Raw genomic sequence first — 19707 nt, forward strand, 5'->3', positions numbered from 1 at the left:
AAGTGCTGCATTGCCCCCTGAATCGACTGTCTACCTAATCAGTTTGGACGCTGAAATCAGTGCCAATTCGGAGCTTTCTAAAGCCAAACTGAGTGGCATCCAGAAAGGCATGCTTCTCAATGTAGTCTGATATAACATAATTCATGGCTTTTTCAACCATTTTTGTGGGCAGGAGTAGTCTGGAGATTGGGAGGTAATTATTGGAATCAGCCCCATCTAGGTTTGCTTTCTTTAGGAGGGGGAGAACAGATGCCAGTTTCCAGTTGGTAGGGAATATACCTGAGGAAAACATTTCGTTGAAAATAGGAGACAAATGATAAGCAAATACTTCTGGTAGAAGGTGGAAGATTTTGGGGGGACATTGATCCAATAGGGAGCCAGATTTAGTGGACAAAAGGAGATTAATGACCTCGTCAGAGGTCAGTGAAGGAAAAAAGGATAATTCAGGGGGGGTCACTGATGTCTAGGGTAGCTGAGGAAATCTCCCTTTCCACACTGGAAGTAACTGGTGTCCACAAAGAGGGAGACCTCCCTTGGAAAAACACCGGGAAAAGCCACTATAAACTACATTAACTTTATCTTGAAAGAACATGGCTAATGGGTTACAGAAGATCTGGCTTATTGGCGAGTCTATCACTTGGGGGCATTTAGCTAGCTTTTTTGCTTTGGAAAAGTTCTTTTGAGGAGTTTTTTGCATTTGTTATAGCTGTAGTAATATAGCTAGTTTTCTCCTCATACACAGATTTTTTATAGTCAAGCAACGTTTGTTTATAGGCAGTTCTGTCATTAGTTTCATAGCATGATCCCCACTTCCTTTCAAGGCAGCGACATTTTTGTTTTTGAAGTCTGAGATGTTCGGAGTACCAGGGTTCAGTGTGTCTTGACCTATGGTTAGTAATGAGTTTAATCGGTAACACCTGATCAATTGAACTCCTGAGCCATTCCTCAAAGGCACATTCAAATTTTTCATAAAGTTGGGTGGATTCTGGGTCAGGGAACTTTCGAGAATTTCAATTACAATCTTGTTCCAAGGCCAGACCCATCTAGGCTGATTGTTTTTCAGTTTCTCTGTCTGAAGGTTTTGGAAGGAGAAAGAGAACATAACAGCCTTATGATCCAACCAGATGAGCGGTAGAGACAGAAGACATTGTAAAAATGTATTATTTGAGAACATTCCATCAAGCAGGTGTCCTCCAGAGTGCGTACTGCCAGTCACCTGCTGGGTGAGGCCTAGACTGTTTGTAATATCAATAAAATGTACTGCGTCTCTGTCTGATGGGTCTTCAAGGTGAAGGTTGAAGTAACCCAAAAGTGTAAAGTCTGACGACTGGGATATTACATCCTAGGATCGGGTATTTAACAAATCTGCCCGGGGACCAGGAGGACGATAGAGTAAAATGCCATTGAAAGTATAATGGTTATCTATTGTGTAATTTCAAACAGTAAGGATTCCAGAGTTGGCCCATTATTTTGGGTGATAAAAGTCCCTTTCCACATACTTCAAAATATTACGGCCCCTTTTTCCCACCTGGTCTTGTTTAAACATTGTATATCCAGCAGGGACAGCCATTGCTACGTCTTGGTCTGAAGAGGCCTCCCCCCACGTTTCCGTAATGAAGACTAGATCAACAGCATGTGCCTCAACAAACATAGCAAACTCGGCGGCATGTTTACAAAGGGAGCATGCATTAATTAAAGTACCTAGAACTGTCCTCCTCCCACACAACCCATTCGGGTCATGATTTAAACTAGGTGACGGCAATTGTGGATTAGTGGGGTGGATAAAGAAGCTGCAGTCAGGGGACTGGAAAGGTACCCTGGATGAGTAAACGCTAGGTCTAGCCTTCCGACAGCACTTACCATTATTGTTGTAATCTCGTGCCTAGTTTCAACTCTTTTCAGTCTTTTGCCTATACACCATTTTAAAACATATTTTCAAAGAATTCCTATTGCAGTCCTTCTAATTTAGTTTTATGTCTTTCTTTGTGTAAATATGGCCACCAGACTACTTAATAAAGTAATTCAGTCCGAAGATGGACAGATGTTCCAAGCAATGTGGCCTTCTGGGATCCAGACTTTCCGCCCAATCCATAACTATGCGCCATTCACACCAACAACCCTACAATGCCTGAAAAGGCTGCCCTCTTCAGCTAAAGATCCTCAAATCGGGTACTAAAGCAACCGATGAATGGTTCAGTGGTAACCGAAAAGGACAGGCTGCAACATTGAATGTACAAGAGAAAGAACTAATTCTGAAATGGGCAGGGCAAATTACAAACTCCACATGAAAGTTTATGCAAAGCTGTTAAGCGTGCCAACATATGTTTTTAATGCTCAGAATATAATAATCACAGCCTCTTACTACTTTAGATGAATCACCAAATTTTTTAAAGAATAATGAGCACAAAAGGAATCTAGCGATCTACCGGCCCTCTGTCTTTCTTAGAATCAAAGACTTCCTTCGCCTTTGAGACTTTCTCCAATAAAGCTCCACCCTCACTTTTGAACACTTGCCCCTCCCACTTTCATGAGCAAGTTCAGCATCTTCAAGCCAATGAATTTGAAAAAAAGCTGCAAAGAGGTCAACATCATCCAGCAATGAATGCTGAATCAATACATTCGCCCCCTCCCTGGTAGCAAATGGCGGGCGTGGTCAATGAATTATACTATATGGATCTGTACTAGCCCGTTTGAAGCAGGTGACAATCACTCTTTCAATAAACTAGAGTTCCTTGAAGAGCCGAGTTGCAGCTCTGGGAGTTGCACACCTCCGGACTGAAGGAGAAAACTGAGCCCAGAGTATTTGTTGCAAGATTGACAGAACTCAGTGTGCCCCAAGGCTCTTCCCAGATGAGTGTCTTACACCGCCATACACTTCCTGCTAGCCATGTAAGTTGTATGAACTGATTCATTTAGAACACCACTCACCGCAGACACAGACCAGTGTCAAATAGCAGCTAAATATAAATAAAAAAGTAAAGTAAAATAAGCATTGGCATAGCCTTTGAGATGTTATAAGTTTTTAGTTACGTTTTATATTATTGTATGTGCCTTGTGAGACGGGTAACTGCAGTGTATTTGTGTGCATTGAGTGTGAACGTGCAGCCTCCTCTGTTCCTGCAGAGCAGCTGGGGTTGGGGGCCAAGGAAAGACTCCAAGAGCCACTTAAAAGCTCTTGCCTGGAAGAAGCACCTTACTAGAGCCTCCGTTTAAAACTAAGGCACGGGCCCCCATCACTCCCAGAAGCTCCTTTCCCTTCAGTGTGCGAGGGGGTGCCGCTCCCCCAGGCAAAGCATAGAGCCGGTGATCTGGAGAGCGCCGTTGCCCTCTTTAATCACGTAATTACTTTTCCATTCCGCCAGCAGGGTGCGGATTGGGAGCCAGTCCCTGCTGCTCGGGCACATTTCCTCCCCTGCGGCCGCGTGGACCGGAACCAGCCGGAAGTGCCAGGCAGCGGCTATGGAGGGGTCTCGTTTTCACACAGAGAGAAGGCGGAAAGAGGGAGGCTCCTTCCTGCCCCAAGAACGCGGATCAGGGCTGTCGCACGCGATGGAAGCAGCACCTGGGTAATCTGAGCGCCATTCATGGGACCGGTGATGCACCGCGCACGGCGCTTCCATGTGACGAGCTCTGCATCACTTGAAGGAAAAAGAGGACCATTCAGGGTGATGGAAAAATGAAACAAGCAGGCGCCAAAGGACAGGGAAAGAAGCGCTTGAGGCTGACTGACCTCTCCACACCGGCATCGATTCAGGCTAGTATTGGATTAAAAATCCGAACGGCATCAGAAAAGCGCCACCGAGACAGTTGTATGAGATGTACAACTGATAATTTGGCTATTGCAACTCGAGTTGAACGTTATTATTTTTTCAAATTCGTAATAATGCTGCCGTGTTGGACCGCAGTGCACGTCAGAGTGCTTTCAGACCCAGGGCACAAGATGGGGGAGAGAAAGAGTAATGGTGAGAAGCATGGGGTGGAGGGGTCCCTGAGTGGCCTGGAGTGAGCAAGAAGAAAAGGGGGGTGACATTTGGAGAAGGGGGGGGCTGGGTGAGGATACAGAGCACAACTGATCGAGGTCAAGGGTCAGATAAATGCAGAACTGAGTAGGGGAGACCAGTATCGGTAGTGGGCAGACATGGATGGCAGTGTTTCTGTGGGTCATCTGCACGATGCTATGGGACTGGCCTTCCACGCTCTAATGGCATTGACAGCCTGTGCTAGGCTGGGATTGCTAAAGCACTGAGACTCGGCTGCTGCAGTGGGGCCTTAAAGGCTTATGGAACTCAAGCGGCTAAGGAGCCAGGAGCTCGCACAGGCATATTCATGTTATAGCTGTTTTCTGGTACTGGCACAAAACGAGAAGTAAACTACTCGCACATGATAGTTCCCAGTGAGGTCACTGTTGTGTAAGGCCAAAACATCAGATAATGTATAACGAAACCCCCAAAGAAACAGCATAACAGAGCATTGGCAGGGCTGTGCGTGTGCATGGCATGAGAGAGAATGGTGCGAGAGAGAAGCGGGGCGAGTGAGCACGGCAGTGCTGCAAATGAGCTAATTAAAAACAGATGGTGACATGACCCCGAACAGATGGCGCCCCTGCTCGTAACCACAAGCCATAGGCCGTGGGCAGATCAATTTCCTGGGAAAGGTGGGACATGCACCCGCCTTTGCCCAATTGCGTGCTGTCTTTTTAGAAAGACGCACGCAAAGCCCAATAGAAAAAATGCACACAAAAAAACCTCACGCACGAGCGTGTGAAAAGTCCAGAGTGATTCCAAGAGGTCGTTTTCCTAGGGCAGCGCATGCGTGCTGCGCTAGGCTCCACCTAAATCAAGGGATGGCTTTAAAAGATAGAAGGGGTACGCAGGAGAATACAATGGGGAAATTGATAATTTGTGTACGGTGTGATTTATTATGTTCCTTTCTCTGACAGATTCTCAATAAAAAATCGTAAACGGGAGAGATACAAGAAGACAAATTAAACATGAGGGGGGCAATGAAATAATCTAGGGTGATGAGAAGAGAAAGTGTAACAATTAAAGAACAAGGGTGATTTATAACGGAAATACGGGATCCCAAAAAAATGAGCAACGAACATACAAAGAGGAGACGTGTGAGAAACCTAACTGGGGTCGTTTGTGCAAATCACATAACGCCAAAACGTGGGGAAATCTGAGCACTGCTGGTTAATGTTGGGGAGAGTGGTTGGTGTAATATGAACAGGAAAAAACATACTGTATACTTCCCATGCACGGGTTCAGTACCAGCATGCATTTGAGAGAATTGGTGCATTTGTACAGAGCGCCTCTGGAATCAACTGGCTCGTGAGTGCTAGAGAGATCATCGTCGTTCACTGCGCTGTTAGTGAGGCATTATGTCCAGCTTCCAGACAGGAAGATGCGAGCTCGGTATTGAGGGGTTCTGATGCCACCGGGGAGGGCCTGCCGCCAAGCCCAGATTTAGTACAGGTGGCGTCCAGCGCAACAATCTTTTTTGGCACCCACCAACACCCCATGACCTCTTCCTCAGATTCCCTCATGACCACCCAGCAAAAGGGCCCGTCTTCTCTCCATAACCCCTCTCCCACCTGCAATTAATTTGTTTTAAAGCACTGGTAAAGTTTGACTTTACTAATAAGAATGTATATCTACCCAAACAAACCCTTTTCAGCAACATTAGGAATAGATAATGAAAGACTGGGAAAAAAACGAATGTCCTAACTATTGTATGCAGTTTGCATGCAGCTTTTTTATGACAGTTCGTAACAGACACTGGTCTATATTAGATTTTTATCTTACGAACTGTGGTGACAAAAGATGTCTGTAACAAAACCAGTAGTCCACTCAGCTATCCACATTAAATATATACTGTGATCTGCACGGTACAACTCCTCTGCGCTACTTTATAGCAAGTGAAAACTGCCACTAGACAAAACTCAAATCTCCCTCTCTCTCTCTAGCAAGAAAATTAATCACAAGAGTTATCTTAACATTTTTAATGGTTGCCTGAAACCTGGACACACAAGGAACTCTGCAGCAAGTGTTTTTAAATCATGTTATTGATAAACACAGAGCCCCTCCTGAGGTCAACAACCCCTCATCGGGTCAGTGTCCAGTGCCACCACAGCAGTCACACTGCCCTAAAGCCTGCCCTAGCTGCCTCATGGGAGTGTGTGATACCCTGGAGTCGGAGAACAGGCTGTGACAGAGCTCGGGATATTGAAGGAGCGCCTGGAAGGCTCTCTGTATACACGAGGCACTCAACCCATCAATCAGAGGCCAGCAAAAGCTCTTCAGCACCCCCTTCTGCCCACATCATTAGTCATCAGTGTGGCATTGAGAGTGGGCAGACTGGAGCATGGAGGCAGGATCACACCAACAGTACTTACAGATCAGACTCGACGCTGTCCCCAAATAAACTGATGGCTTGCATTCTGCAACATCCTATACAGGGTGCTGTTCTCTAAACGTACCTGCTTCTCTCCATCCCCCAAATCAAAATCAAAATGCAAGGCTTCCATAAAACATTTAATCTCTCACCTATGTTCTGCCAACACTCTGTGCTTTCTTAAATCAACATAGTGCTATCGTCAACCTCTAAGTACCTTGCAGCACCAAAGGTTTTGGTTAAATTTTAAACTTGGCCCTTCTCCAAGGGTACCCCAACTTTGCGAGGGGTGAGATTTAAGAGTTCCCTGGTGCCATGGTTGATTCTGGGTGTCCCTGTTGTAAACACAGCGAAGACAAGCAGAGGTCAGGCAGCTGGACGTTGTGTGGGCAGGGCATAGTACTATTCTACAACCGCAAAGGAACCAGGCCAAAATAAAAGCATGCACCATGTAGAAAAAGTTAGGCGTGCAGCAGAAACATGAAGCGTGTTGACCATGAAGCAGGCACTGTGCTGTAAAAATAAAAGCCACACTGCCTCTAGGCGAATCTCACAAGCAAGCCTGGTCTTTAACCCGGTGACAAACTATCCCACACAGTGTAAACACTGTCTGAAGTCTTTTTGCCTAGCGAAGCTTAAGAAAAGGCACGTGTGCGTATGCTCCCTGGGCCCTGGCTTTACATACTAGAGTCATTGTAGTGCAGATAAAAAGAGAAGTTCCAAAAATACAAAAAACAATAGCGTACTTGGAAGAGGACAAGTCCTTCAGGTGATACTCCATGGGAGTAAAGATTGTGAAAAAGATGGGACAAACATGAAACATTAACCAATTAGAAGCAACGTTTCTTAAACAACACAAACAAGCCAATCAAAAGCTGTGGGCGGACTCTAAGGTCAAAGAGTGAATACAGCATGTTTCGAAGACAGGCCATGTGTGCTGCCTAGGCTTAACCTAAAGAGCCATCAATTGACCTCATGACCCTAGCCAATTATAAACCAATTTTAAACCTACAATTCATAGGCAAAATATTTGAAAAAGAAGTCACAAAACAACTACACAAGTGCATGGAAATAAAAGTCTTTCTTCATGGTTGGCAAACAGGGATCAAGACTGAAAGTGAAAGGAAATAGTTGCTAATAAATATCTGTGAGGACCTCCTCTCAATATTATATGAGATGCACATACAATACCAAGATCACTAGATTCTAATAACTGACTGACGCAGTGGATAGGAGTGTCAGATACAGGCCTGGTTTGAATTGCCTACTACACTGTATGGGGTATAATGAACCTAAAGATATTCTTACCACTTTTGGTGCTAGTAATTGGCTGAAACGTAACATTGCAACGTTATATTGACCTCTTTTAAGACATAATATGATTGTTTCAAAGATATTATGATATTGTGCTTTTTGTGTATATTGTGGGTTTGCATCATGTATATTTATTAATAAATTCAATACTAGCTCAACGTGTTTTATGTACTGTACAATGTCTTGGTATAGGCTTTCTCCATATCTTGCGCTGCAACCGGTGACTGGATTGCTTAAGAGATACCACACTGTGGAGCATGCAAAAATAGAAGGTGCATGATCTACTTACGGCTTCAATTTGAGGAGCAAACGATAACTGCTCATCAACGGCAACAATCAAGTCCATGAGATTTGTATGTGGCGTTTAGCTGGTACACTGGGCCAAAACTCTGCTGTCCACACATTCTATCTCACACTGCAATCTGTGACCTTAGTTTCCTTTATCTTAAAACACTGGAGTTGATCCAAAGGTCCAGATAAATCGAGCGACTACATCAAACTGGACACCTTTTAATTAAAATTACAATCTGTGCATTATCTGGAAAAATGAAAACAGGACTTCCGGAGGAAGAGAAGTGCTGCCACCGGTCTAAGGTGCTAAGGTGTAAATTAAATAAGGGCTCAGTAATAGGGCTAACAACACACAGCAGGTGTGGGGTTTTTCTAACCTGCTACTTTTTCTGGTCAGCAAATCAATGCACATGATTGACCATTCCTATTATACCCTGACTTATAAAAGCAAGACAAAAGCTTCACGAAAAATGTAGCTTCTTTGAAACCAGTAAGCTTAGCTCTTCGTCAACTGTAGTGCTAGCGCTTTCATGGTAATTTGAGGTGTGCTTCCCTCACGTGGATCGTTATTGGGGCTTCACTCCAACTCATTGTTAGTTATGTTATGTTAGAGTGGATTTATAGAACGCACGGCTACTCAGAAGAGTTCATTCATGGTGAAACCTGGCTAATATGGGTTTACCACCAACCAAGAGGGATGTAGCTCTCTCTACCCACAGTGGATTTAAGATGAAGTTCTCAGTTTTCAGTTTTTACTGATTTTTACACATAAATATAGTCGGAAAACAATATGTTGGTATCTCTGCATACTAAGAAATGTGATACTCTTCGGAATGGATCAGCTCTGAATGGCATGCCAAGAGCTGCAAACGTCGAAATAATTGGTTAAAACAAGGAATGATATTTTCAAATAAATTACTGAAAGCTGCAGATAGGGACTGGTGTGTTCAGGTGGGTGTATTGTTTCACGTATATGACTGCTAAGCACATTAAATGCCTACATTCCTCGAAGTGTGAGCGCAGATATTTGGTTAAATAAATGTGGAACTATAATAGTTTGTTTAATTTTTCCACAAATCAAAAAATAAGGATACATACTAATGAAATTGGAAAAAAGAACTATAGCTAAATACAACTGAAAAGTCGAGAAAATAAATTCCATTAAACCTCTAGCTCTAATTATAAATGAACTAGATGGTATTTGAATCAGGAAACTGTTCAGTCACAATTGCCTACAGAATGGCCGCGGCTTTTCACACATCATATCATTTTTGATGTAGTATGTTTTTTAGGTCTATGAAACATTCAGGGAGGCCGGATCGGTATACCACAGGGATCGAACTCTTGAGGCAGAAAGCAGGACTGCTTCCTTTGCCTCCTTGTCAGCAATGCCATCATGTTGCAAAAAGCATGGATTGTACCAAGCACATTGACTTATAGTGTCAGATACACTGTGCCCCAATGGGCAAAATCCCCAGTATCAATCCGGTGACTTGATAATTAACGCCATTTGGAAATAGATTCTTATTGGAATCCCCATTCCAGAGGATTTCTACCATCATGAGCTTCAGTGCTGCAAATACATGCATGTGTAGTGGGTGCTGAATTACTCTAAACTGCTGCCAACATCAATGTGCTGCTGGTTATACCAAGATGCCGCCTGTAACAGGAGGGTGCTGCCGGTACTACAGCGACAACATGCGATGTGCGAAAGAGTTGTATGTTCAACCACTCATTTTCATGTCATGTGAGGGAAAGCTTTGTCATTATTCTAAATGCAACGAAGACAGTAGCAACTGTTATCAAGGGAAAACCTCCAGCATCTTGTGTAAAACACAATGGGAAGGGGATGTGTTCCGTCGGCTGCGCTGCCGACTTTGGTGCTGGAAACCAGAGTTCGAGCCTCGAGGTCATGTCCACATCCTGTGATTCTGGGCAAATCACTTAATCTCTCCGTGCCTGAATGTGTAATGTAAATACGGTGCTCAATAACAGCGCTCCAATACCTTCGGGTCGAGTTCGCGCTATATAAATATGCAACAAAAAACATAATTTAAAGTGTTGTACAGTCAAGAAGTACGGGGGAGTAGTTAAATAGCTAATTATTCGCTCAAAGCGTAATCCAATAAATTATCTGCTGACCATATTGTAGAGTGATTTTGGCACACTGTTGAGGAGGTTGGCAATGCAGTAGGTCAATTGGTAAGACCTACCTTATTGCTTTTTCGATCTGGACTTTAGTATTTTGCTGTCACACTGAGACCTATTGCTTACAATACATAAAGTGGGCTCCAGGTTCGCCCCTTTCAACCACCTAATTTCTTTGACCCGCCTCTTTAAGCCACTGGCTGCAGACTTTGTCAATCACATCTTCGCAAATCCCAATGAAGCATCATCCCTCACCTAACGCTGTTGGCTCTTAGGGTAAAGCCTGATGCTTGCACTTGAGTGGTTGCATTGAACTGCATGAGGAACTAGTTTACAACTGTAGTCTTTTATGTACTTGACTGCTGGCCTCCTCCTATGTGTCTCACTCTAACGAGCTACCTCTTGTGTTAGACTTGAAATTCAGACCTATTGGCTTTGGCAAAGTTTTTTTTCTAATACTGTCACTGTTACTTTGTTTTGCATGTTTGGGCAAAGCTCGCATGTGACAGACATCCCTTTACTTTATGTGCTTGAAGGTCAGTGCCTCCTTTAGTATAACTACCATTCTCCAATGCTCTATTGACGACTATTGTCTCGAATTATCAAAAACGGATTTACATAGAGGCAGATACTTAGAGAATGTGTATGATTTTCAAAGTTTTGAATCGGGATGTTTATATTTGTATATTTACACAGGGAAAATGGTGCATCTTTTTTTACTATTTTTTGCATATCTCGTATAAGGATTTCAATTAATTGTGCACAATATTTATTCTTTGACTCACTCACTCCTCTGCAGCACAGTAATGGATCATTATGTATAGTCAGGGCAACTGGAAGCATACAGTAGAGAACGACCAAACTATGCCGCTGGGTTCACTAATTATGCGGCAAGAAAATGTAAATCATGTGGCTAAATACTGCACATTCTGGGGTAGTATTATTACCTCCCTATGTTGTCACTTTTGCACGTTAGCACTGTCTGGACCAAGGTTTTACGTCATTAGCAGCAGTTCAGCATCTTCTTTTCTCTGCATGGTGGATTGTGGAACACGGGGAATCGAGAACACGGGCCGGTGACGGTACCTTCCATTTTAACATCACTCTAGTTCCACAGTGGGAAAAACCTGTGAGAAGCCCTGGGGCAGCGTCAAATGTGCCGAGGGCAGCAGCCTCCCCTACCCATCGCATTCCACCCGCCTGGATCTATACTTAACAACAGCGTGGAGGCCGGGAAGCCTACACCGTATTAGGACATGCAAGGCCAGCAGCGAGGCCTGCGGACCGGCGTCATTCACCGACACCGAGGGAGTCTCCCTGGGCCCCGATGAGTCTCCGGAATCATAGAATAGTAACACACACCAGGCGCGCAACACCCATTGGACTCACAGGGCTTCAGCCCCCCCCCCGTCGTGTGTGGCAGCCCGGGATGAGACACCTTCCCGGGCAAAAAAGCAGCCGCACCCGAGCACTTCACAGGTCTTTAAAAGACCATTTGCATGTTAATGAGGCCTCGCTGTTGTTTCACCCCTTCTAAGAGCACCTGCAGCTCCACTCTGCCTATTGCTTAAAGTTCAGCCCCCCCCCCAAAATTTTTGCTCAGCCCCCCCCCCCCCGAAATTTTTGCTCAGCCCCCCCCGAAATTTGGCTCTAGTTGCGCCTCTGACACACACCCGAAATAAAACCAGTAAACCTCTCTGAAACTGACAGGTATGAGGAAAGAAGCGAGTTATGCTGGAATTAATACACTATGTATATCTTGTAGGGAAGTGGCCTGTTTCTACCACAGACCACAAACCCAAATCATAAAAGATCGAGCCACGGCGGGGGTAGCACACATATCCATCCGTCCAATCAAACGAAGATTAATTATTCATGTCGACGGAGCCCGTGGGGGTGCAAACGCGGACCTCGCAGACAGGCTTGGGACAATACCTGCTGGTATGCCCACCTGCTAACGCCAAACTGCTTTTATTGTGCTTGGAATACATTCTCTACCCTGGCTGCCTGATGACAGCCTTCTTGGCGCTCCAATCACGTGAAAAAATGACCCCAATGGGAGCCAGCTCAAGTGAGGCGCCGGGGATAGCGTGCCACCTACCCGGCTGTCATGGCGATGTTGTACAGGGTCAGCCATGCGGTTGCGAAGGGGCCGATGGCCTTTCTCTTGGTGTGCTCCTTCTCCTCGGCCGGCCCGTCCTCCTCGCCGGATGCCATGATGGTGCGCACGAAGTCTGGCCGGAGTGGAAAAGAGTTTTTCCCTGGACAGCTGGAGCCGGAGTGCCGGCTCATGCCCTCCTCCCAACGAAGCACAAGGAGCCAGTCACCATCTGCGAGACAGGTGGACATGTCTCAGAGCTCATCACATTACGTGTAAAACAACTGCTGGTTGGTTGATATAGTGCCCTCAGGCTACTAATACCACAACACAGTCCTAACCTTAACGTTTACTTCAGAAACAGTGGGGACAAGCTGAGAGAAAAATATTAATTATATATATATATATATATATATATATATATATATATATATATATATATATATATATATATATATATATATATATATATATATAATTATTATATAATATAATAACTATCTACTGGCGACCGCCAGTAGATAATTTATACATATACATATATATATATATATATATATTACCTACTGGCGGTCGCCAGTAGGTAGTTATAGTTAGGACCACGTTTCCATAGGAAAACCTCAACATTCTATTTTGAATAACTTTGGCGCCGGTCGACGAATCCTCGCGAATTTCTCAAAATAGGTGGGGCGCTACGCTCCGCTCCTACCCTGAAAGTCTCGGGGGGATCCGTCAAGCGGGGGCTGAGATAAAAGGGGGGTCCCAAAACGCGTTTTTCCCATGCATTTTTCCATAGGACCTTTAGAACGAGCTACAGCCCGAACGGCTGAACAGAATTACTCAAAATTTGGCAGAGAGGTAGTCCCTAGGTCAAGGAAGTGCCTTTTGTAGGTCTGGTGTAATTCTGTTCAGTATTTCCGGAGAAAATAGCATTTAAAAGCATATATATATATATATGCGCGCAGGGTGCGCGCACCGTGCGAGCACCGTGCGAGCACCCTAACGTGCGCGAGCGTAATTCTGATTGGTGGTTACATGTTAGTCAACGTTCGAATCGGTCGAAATCAGGAAGTGTCGGCCGCCATTTTGTTTGTTTTCAGTGCGAGAGTGAAAAAGGAAGGTGGCGAACGTGAAAAGGGGGCAGGGTAGAGAGTTCCTGACCCCCTAGCCTTTGTCAGGGGGTCCCTGAAGGACCCCGAAGGCAAAAAAAAAATTTTTTTTTTTTTAAAAATCGCGGGGGTGCGCGCACAGTGCGCGCACCCTGAAAAACAATAAAAAAAAATTTTTTTTTTTGCAAAAAAAAAAAAATAATTCGCAGGGTGAAAACCAAAAAAAAAAATAATAATAATTTTTAATATGTAGTTTATTGTAAAATAAATATATAAAAAATAATACATAAATAAATTAGCATTTAAAAAACCGTACAAATTCACTGAAAAAACCATAGGTTTCACACACGTTATAGTTAGGAATTAGCATTTAAAAAACCTTGCTAATTCACTGAAAAAACCATAGGTTTCACACATGTTATAGTTAGCTGGACATTTTACTGATAAAAAACCAATGAAATTCCCCCGTTATAGTTACTGTAGGCAACTATAACTCACGCGACCGTAATCCTCTGCTGATGACATATGTGTCTTTATGAAAAACAAATATTTGTAATATATGTATAGCTAAAATTTAATGGAAGAAGACATGGGCAAATAAGTGTCTAAATACAGTATTAGCATCAGCAGAGGATTGCGGTCGCGTGAGTTATAGTTGCCTACAGTAACTATAACGGGGGAATTTCATTGGTTTTTTATCAGTAAAATGTCCAGCTAACTATAACATGTGTGAAACCTATGGTTTTTTCAGTGAATATATATATATATATATATAGATATATATGTATAAATTATCTACTGGCGGTCGCCAGTAGATAGTTATAGGAAATCTGAAAATTCTATTTTGAATAACTTTGGCGACGTTTGACTTATCTTCGTGAAATTTTCAAAACGAATGGAGCGCTCCGCTCAGCTCCTACCCTGAAAGTCTCAGGGTGATTCGTCAAGCGGGGGCTGAGAAAAAAGGGGGGTCCCAAAACGCGTTTTCCCCATGCATTTTCCCATAGGACCTTTAGTCGAAGGTACACCCGAACGGCTGAACAGAATTACTTGAAATTTGGCAAAGAGGTAGTCCTCAGGTCAGGCATGTGCCTTTTGCATATATGGTGTCAATCTGTTCAGTAGTTCCTGAGAAAATTGCAGTTAAAAGTACATAAATATCTATATGCGCGCACCGTGCGCGCATGGTGCGCGCACCAAATGTCCGCGAGCGTAATTCTGATTGGTGGTTAGATGTCATTCAACATTCGAATCTGTTGATATCAGGAAGTGTTGGATGCCATTTTGTGTGTGACAGTGAAAAAGAAAGGTGGAGAACATGAAAAGGGGGCAGGGTAGAGAGTTCCTGACCCCTAGCTTTTGTCAGGGGGTCCCTGAAGGACCCCGAAGGGTGAAAAACACATTTAAAAAACCAAAAAAATCGCGGGGTGCGCGCACAGTGCGTGCACCCCCGAGCCGCCATTTTGAGTTTTAGAGGCAGAAGAGAGCTAAAAACACAAGTGGAGAACGTGAAAAGGGGGCAGGGTAGAGAGTCCCTGACCCCCTAGGCCTTCTCAGGGGGACCATGAAAGACCCCTAAGGTCCCAATTTTTTTTAATAAATATTGTGCGATGCGCGCACGGTGCGCGCACCGTGAAAAACCCTTAAAAAAACATTTTAAACTGTTTATAAGTTTATAGAAGATATTAACTATGCTGTTCAACTTTATCCAAATTAAAAAAAAAGAGCTGTGCCATTCCATATTACAGGATACAGTCAATCTATAACTATATACATCGTCCAGGAGAAAAAGGTGGAGGTTCGCTTTACCTTGTGGCAGCCTGAAGGAGTAGCCGGACGGGACTGCAGGTCCCAGGAGCCCTGAGCGCCGCAGCGCCTCAGCTGTGTAGCGGCACGCCTCCCGCCATCCCGCCCACCAACCGGATAACGATCCATCCTCATTTCCCATTGGCTGTTATTGTGGCTAAATAGCTCCATTATAGGTGGAGCGGGACGCGACGCGGGACGCCCTGGACGAAGCCCGGACTAAGGGCGGACAGTCTGAGACAGGAGCGGGTAGGAGTGGGTTACTATCCCTGATCCAATGCTGGTTAATATTCGTACGCTGTTAATTAGTGTGCCAGTTCGTGTTTGCTGTTACTGATTGTGCATCAGCCGATATTCACAATGCCCAAAGCTAAATCAGCAGCTGCGTCGTCCACTATGGACAATTACCTAGTAAAAATGGTGGACAAAATTAACCAGGAAAGGAGAAAATCCTTAGGCCGACCAGGGCCAACTAGTTTAAATCATTGTCCTCCTACTGAGTCAGCTTCTCAGCCATCTTCCCCTCTTAATGGCAGTGTCCATACGAATTTATCAAATAGCCCCAATTTGGGAGATCTCAATGATTCTATAAATGAGATTACAGACACTACCACGCCCACAGCCGAATTAACATCAGTCGTGGATCTGTCTCTAGACCCAACCCTAAATGCGCAGGCCCCCAGGACACAAAGGTCACTACGATCTTGTAGGACTAACAGTAAAACCAATCAGCCTAAACGAGGGGGGAGTCGACCCGTGAAAAGAACTGACCCCTCAACGTCTAATATCCAGCATGACCCAACTAAGTCACAGGAAGGGTCCACGATCAGTTTGGATAAGGGGCAACTAGACCTTTTGCTGAATGCTCTAGAGGCTAAGCTTGACCTCCTTGTTAAACCCCTATTGACTAAACTTGCTACAATCACTAATGAAGTAGCTAGACTGGGTGGTCTAGTGGATACCCTTATAAGCTCAGTAAATACCATTAAGGCTGTATCTGTAGCTGACAAAGAGAAAGTATCTGCCGTGGTGTCCTCCGATAACCACATATCTGACACAACGATGATTGATCATAATAATGTTAGTTCTGAGAACGTTCGGGCCGCTTCCCTTGCTGTATCGGCCATACCTAACCCTCCTTTGCAGCTGCCGGCCCAGACTAAACCCACTCTTAATCCAATATCGAGGAAAAATATGAACCCCAATTTAAGTCATAACAGTTCTAGCAGACCCCAGCCGGATTTACCACCGTCCTGTGCACCATTTGTAGCAGTTTTAACAAACGTCCCCCCTATTAACACCTCTGGTAGCAACCACGGGTTTGTTGAATCACATTCATCTTTAAAGAACAGAACCGTGGATTGGCTCCATAGACACTGTGGTTTCCCAGTTGCACTATCGGGGGATATTCTAAGTACTAGAAGAACGAACTGGGTGGGGAAATCATCCAAGACCTGTGGAGGGGATTGTGTCGTCATTAATTTTCGGAACCCCCAACTTACATCTACAGTGCTGATTAAAGCTGCTTCTCTTCCGGCCCAGGATGGAGGAATATCCTTGCGCCCTTTGGGGTTTTTTTACAGGGATTTTGGAATTCAATCCGATGTTGAGCGCTTTCAAGGGAGGTCTAGTGGCCTGAATATGTGTGATGGCCCTAGTATCTCTTTGTTTAATAGGTTCCAGCCCCTGAGTGGCCTTGACTGTAATGACTGACTGGGGTTACCTTTGGTGGTTTCAGAGCCTGCTATTGTTTCCTTGGGAATTGGAAACTGTAGCCCGATCAAGGGGGCCCATGAACCAGCTGACACCATCTGTATAATAGACTCTAATGTAAAACTAAATGACGCCCTAGTGGACAGTAGAATTGTAAGGCCTGCCAACGGTGCTGCGGACAGGACTGACCAAACTACGCCTACCGCATTTGATGATAGAGGCCGGTGCACTATTGCATGTTGGAATGTTGCCGGTCTCTCACAAAAGGATACTTGTTTAGGATGGCTTGATTTTATTAATAATTTTAGTGTTATCTGTTTTCAGGAAACCTGGAGTTTGGTACCCATTAATTATTCTGGTTTCGTTTCCTATAATTTGCCGGCTGTGGCATCCACTTCAGGCAGAGCTAAGGGTGGGCTTCTGACTCTGATTTCTGTAGACGTGCCACTTCTCGTAAAGAAACACGTAACCATTGGGGCCCACTCCCAGGTTTTATGGCTTTCTGAGGAGCTGGGTAGAAATATCCTTTTAATCAATTTTTATAATAATGTGTTCAATAACACCAGACATGAGGTGGCTTCTGCTTTAGAATCCGCTCTGGCGGACATAGTAACGGGTAATAATGTTATGTTTGATTTTATCTGGTTAGGGGATTTTAACACTGTTGTTTGTCCACCTCTGGTCCAAAGGGCTTGTGGTTTTGTTAATTGTTGTGGGGAAGGTGTTTGTCATTTCCCCCACAATACATACGGAGAATCACTTAACAAAATCCTGATGACATACGACATGGAACCACTGGAGAATTTGACAGGGGACTCCGGTGAAACTATCCCCACTTTCACGGGCCGGAATGCAAACACTGTGATTGATTTTATTTGCATTTCATCCAGCCTTAACCAGTGGTGTACAGCCCCTCTGATAGTGGAAAATCTTATCAGCGATCATAATTGTTTAACTATGGAAGCTGTACTATGGAAGGCGAATAGGGGCCCTAAACCTAACATCATTACTAATATTGAACCCCATCGTCCTAATGGCATTAGAATCAGGTGGAAAGGGGGTAAAGCAGATATTCTGTCGAACTCCATTATTAATAGCTGTTTAAACGACATTATTGCTATTTTAGAGAACAAGGAAGTACCGGATGTAATCATCCCTATGTTTATTAACATTAACACTGTCATCGATGCCAAATTTACAGTGTATCTTAAGGGAAAATCATGCAGGTCTAGAGGATGGTTCGATCATGCTAGTACCAGTGCACTCAAGGGTCTCAAGGAGGCACTCGCTGCTAAGCCTAGGGACACTAATTTGATAAGAGAACTCAGAGCCTGTTATCGGTCTGCAATCAACAAAAGGAAGGCCGAATTAAGATTAGAGGCATGGAATAATTTAGAACAAGCTGCTGAAACCTCAGACTTTTCCCTATTCTGGGCTACTGTTAACAGTCCATTCCTTAAAAACGAGGAAATGCCAGAGCTGACTGCTAACGTCAGCGTGGAAAGCTGGGTCTCCCATTTTTCAATGATTTTTGAGTCTAACACTAATTTGGTTGAGGTCCGAGACGACTGGCCTGCCATTCCCTTAGATATCTCCATTAGTGAGGTTACGAATAGTATCTTTGCCAGCAAGGGAGGCAAGGCCCAGGGGCCAGACGGGGTACCCATTGATGTCTACAAAAAAGAGCCAGAGATCTGGGGCCCGTTATTAACGATTGTGTTTAATGTAGCAGTCTGTCTCGGCGTCCCACCCTCATGGGAGGAATCTATCATAGTTCCGATATATAAGAAGGGGGATAGAAGTGATGCTAAGAACTACCGCCCTATCTCCCTTCTTGACTCCTCCGTGAAAATCATGAGTAGGGTGCTCTTGGTTAGACTTGAAGAATGGGCTGATTCTAATAATATCCTGGCCAATTCTCAATATGGTTTTAGGAAAGGACGGGGAACGGTAGAACAGTGTCTTAATCTTGAACTTTTAATAGGGAAATACACGAGGGCAAAGAAAGGATCTCTTTATCTCTGCTTTGCAGATTTGAGCAGCGCCTTCGATATGGTGAACCATAAGATCTTATGGGAGAAACTCCTGGAAATGGGTGCACCCGAGGGTATTGTTCACTTCCTGGCCCGGCTTTATGCCAACCTTAGGTCGAGCGTACGTTACGGCTCGGCTGGGGAATGTACTCCTAAGTTCCCCACAAGACGTGGTATCAGGCAGGGCTGTGTACTGGCTCCCCTGCTTTTTACACTCTTTATTAACGAGGTTGACTCGGTCTTAAAGACAGTTGCGGCCGATACCCCTAAAACCCCCGATTTTGATATTCCAGTCCTACTTTACGCAGACGATGCCGTTATTTTATCTAGGACCCCCATCGGGCTGCAACGTTTAATGGACAGATTTTCTCTGTTCATTAAGGACAGGAAGTTAAAGATTAATAAATCAAAAACCTTTGTCATGGAGTGTGGCAATAGTTGTAAAAAGCCACATTCCTTTTTCATTGAAGGGCAAAAGGTTTTAACGGTGGACACCTTCAACTACCTAGGTATTACCTTCTCTAAATCTGGTAGTTGGTCCAACGAGATTCATTATGTAAGGGGTAGAATGGCGAAAAGTGCCCATGGGGTATTTCAATTCGCCTCTAAATTAGGGGATAAACGGCTCATGGATATGTTAAAAATTTATCAAATGAGGTGTCTTGCTATTACTCTCTATGGTGCCGGTATCTGGGGGCATGTATCAAGTAGCAGTCTCCAGGTGGAAGAAAACACCTTTCTCAAAAGGCTTTTAAGTCTACCTACTTCAGCCTCCACTGATCTGGTGCACAGGGAGTTTGGG

General features: G+C 44.3%; 1 protein-coding gene and 1 long non-coding RNA gene across 3 annotated transcripts in view; one reads left to right on the top strand and one right to left on the bottom strand.

The window, feature by feature from the left end:
- HACD1 (3-hydroxyacyl-CoA dehydratase 1) overlaps positions 1-12495 on the bottom strand; it is a 194344-nt gene extending 181849 nt beyond the window's left edge. The window contains exon 1 of one of the 2 annotated variants that reach the window (XM_085631518.1): positions 12248-12495. In XM_085631518.1, the coding sequence (XP_085487644.1) occupies positions 12248-12495 (248 nt within the window). The remainder of the gene's footprint in view (positions 1-12247) is intronic. The other variant, XM_085631517.1, reaches the window with a different exon arrangement.
- The window catches only part of LOC146789390 (uncharacterized), a 245062-nt gene that overhangs the window by 198878 nt on the left and 26477 nt on the right, over positions 1-19707 (top strand). The window lies entirely within an intron of this gene.

This window comes from Triturus cristatus, chromosome 10, assembly GCF_964204655.1.
Source record: "Triturus cristatus chromosome 10, aTriCri1.1, whole genome shotgun sequence".
Lineage (NCBI taxonomy): Eukaryota > Metazoa > Chordata > Amphibia > Caudata > Salamandridae > Triturus > Triturus cristatus.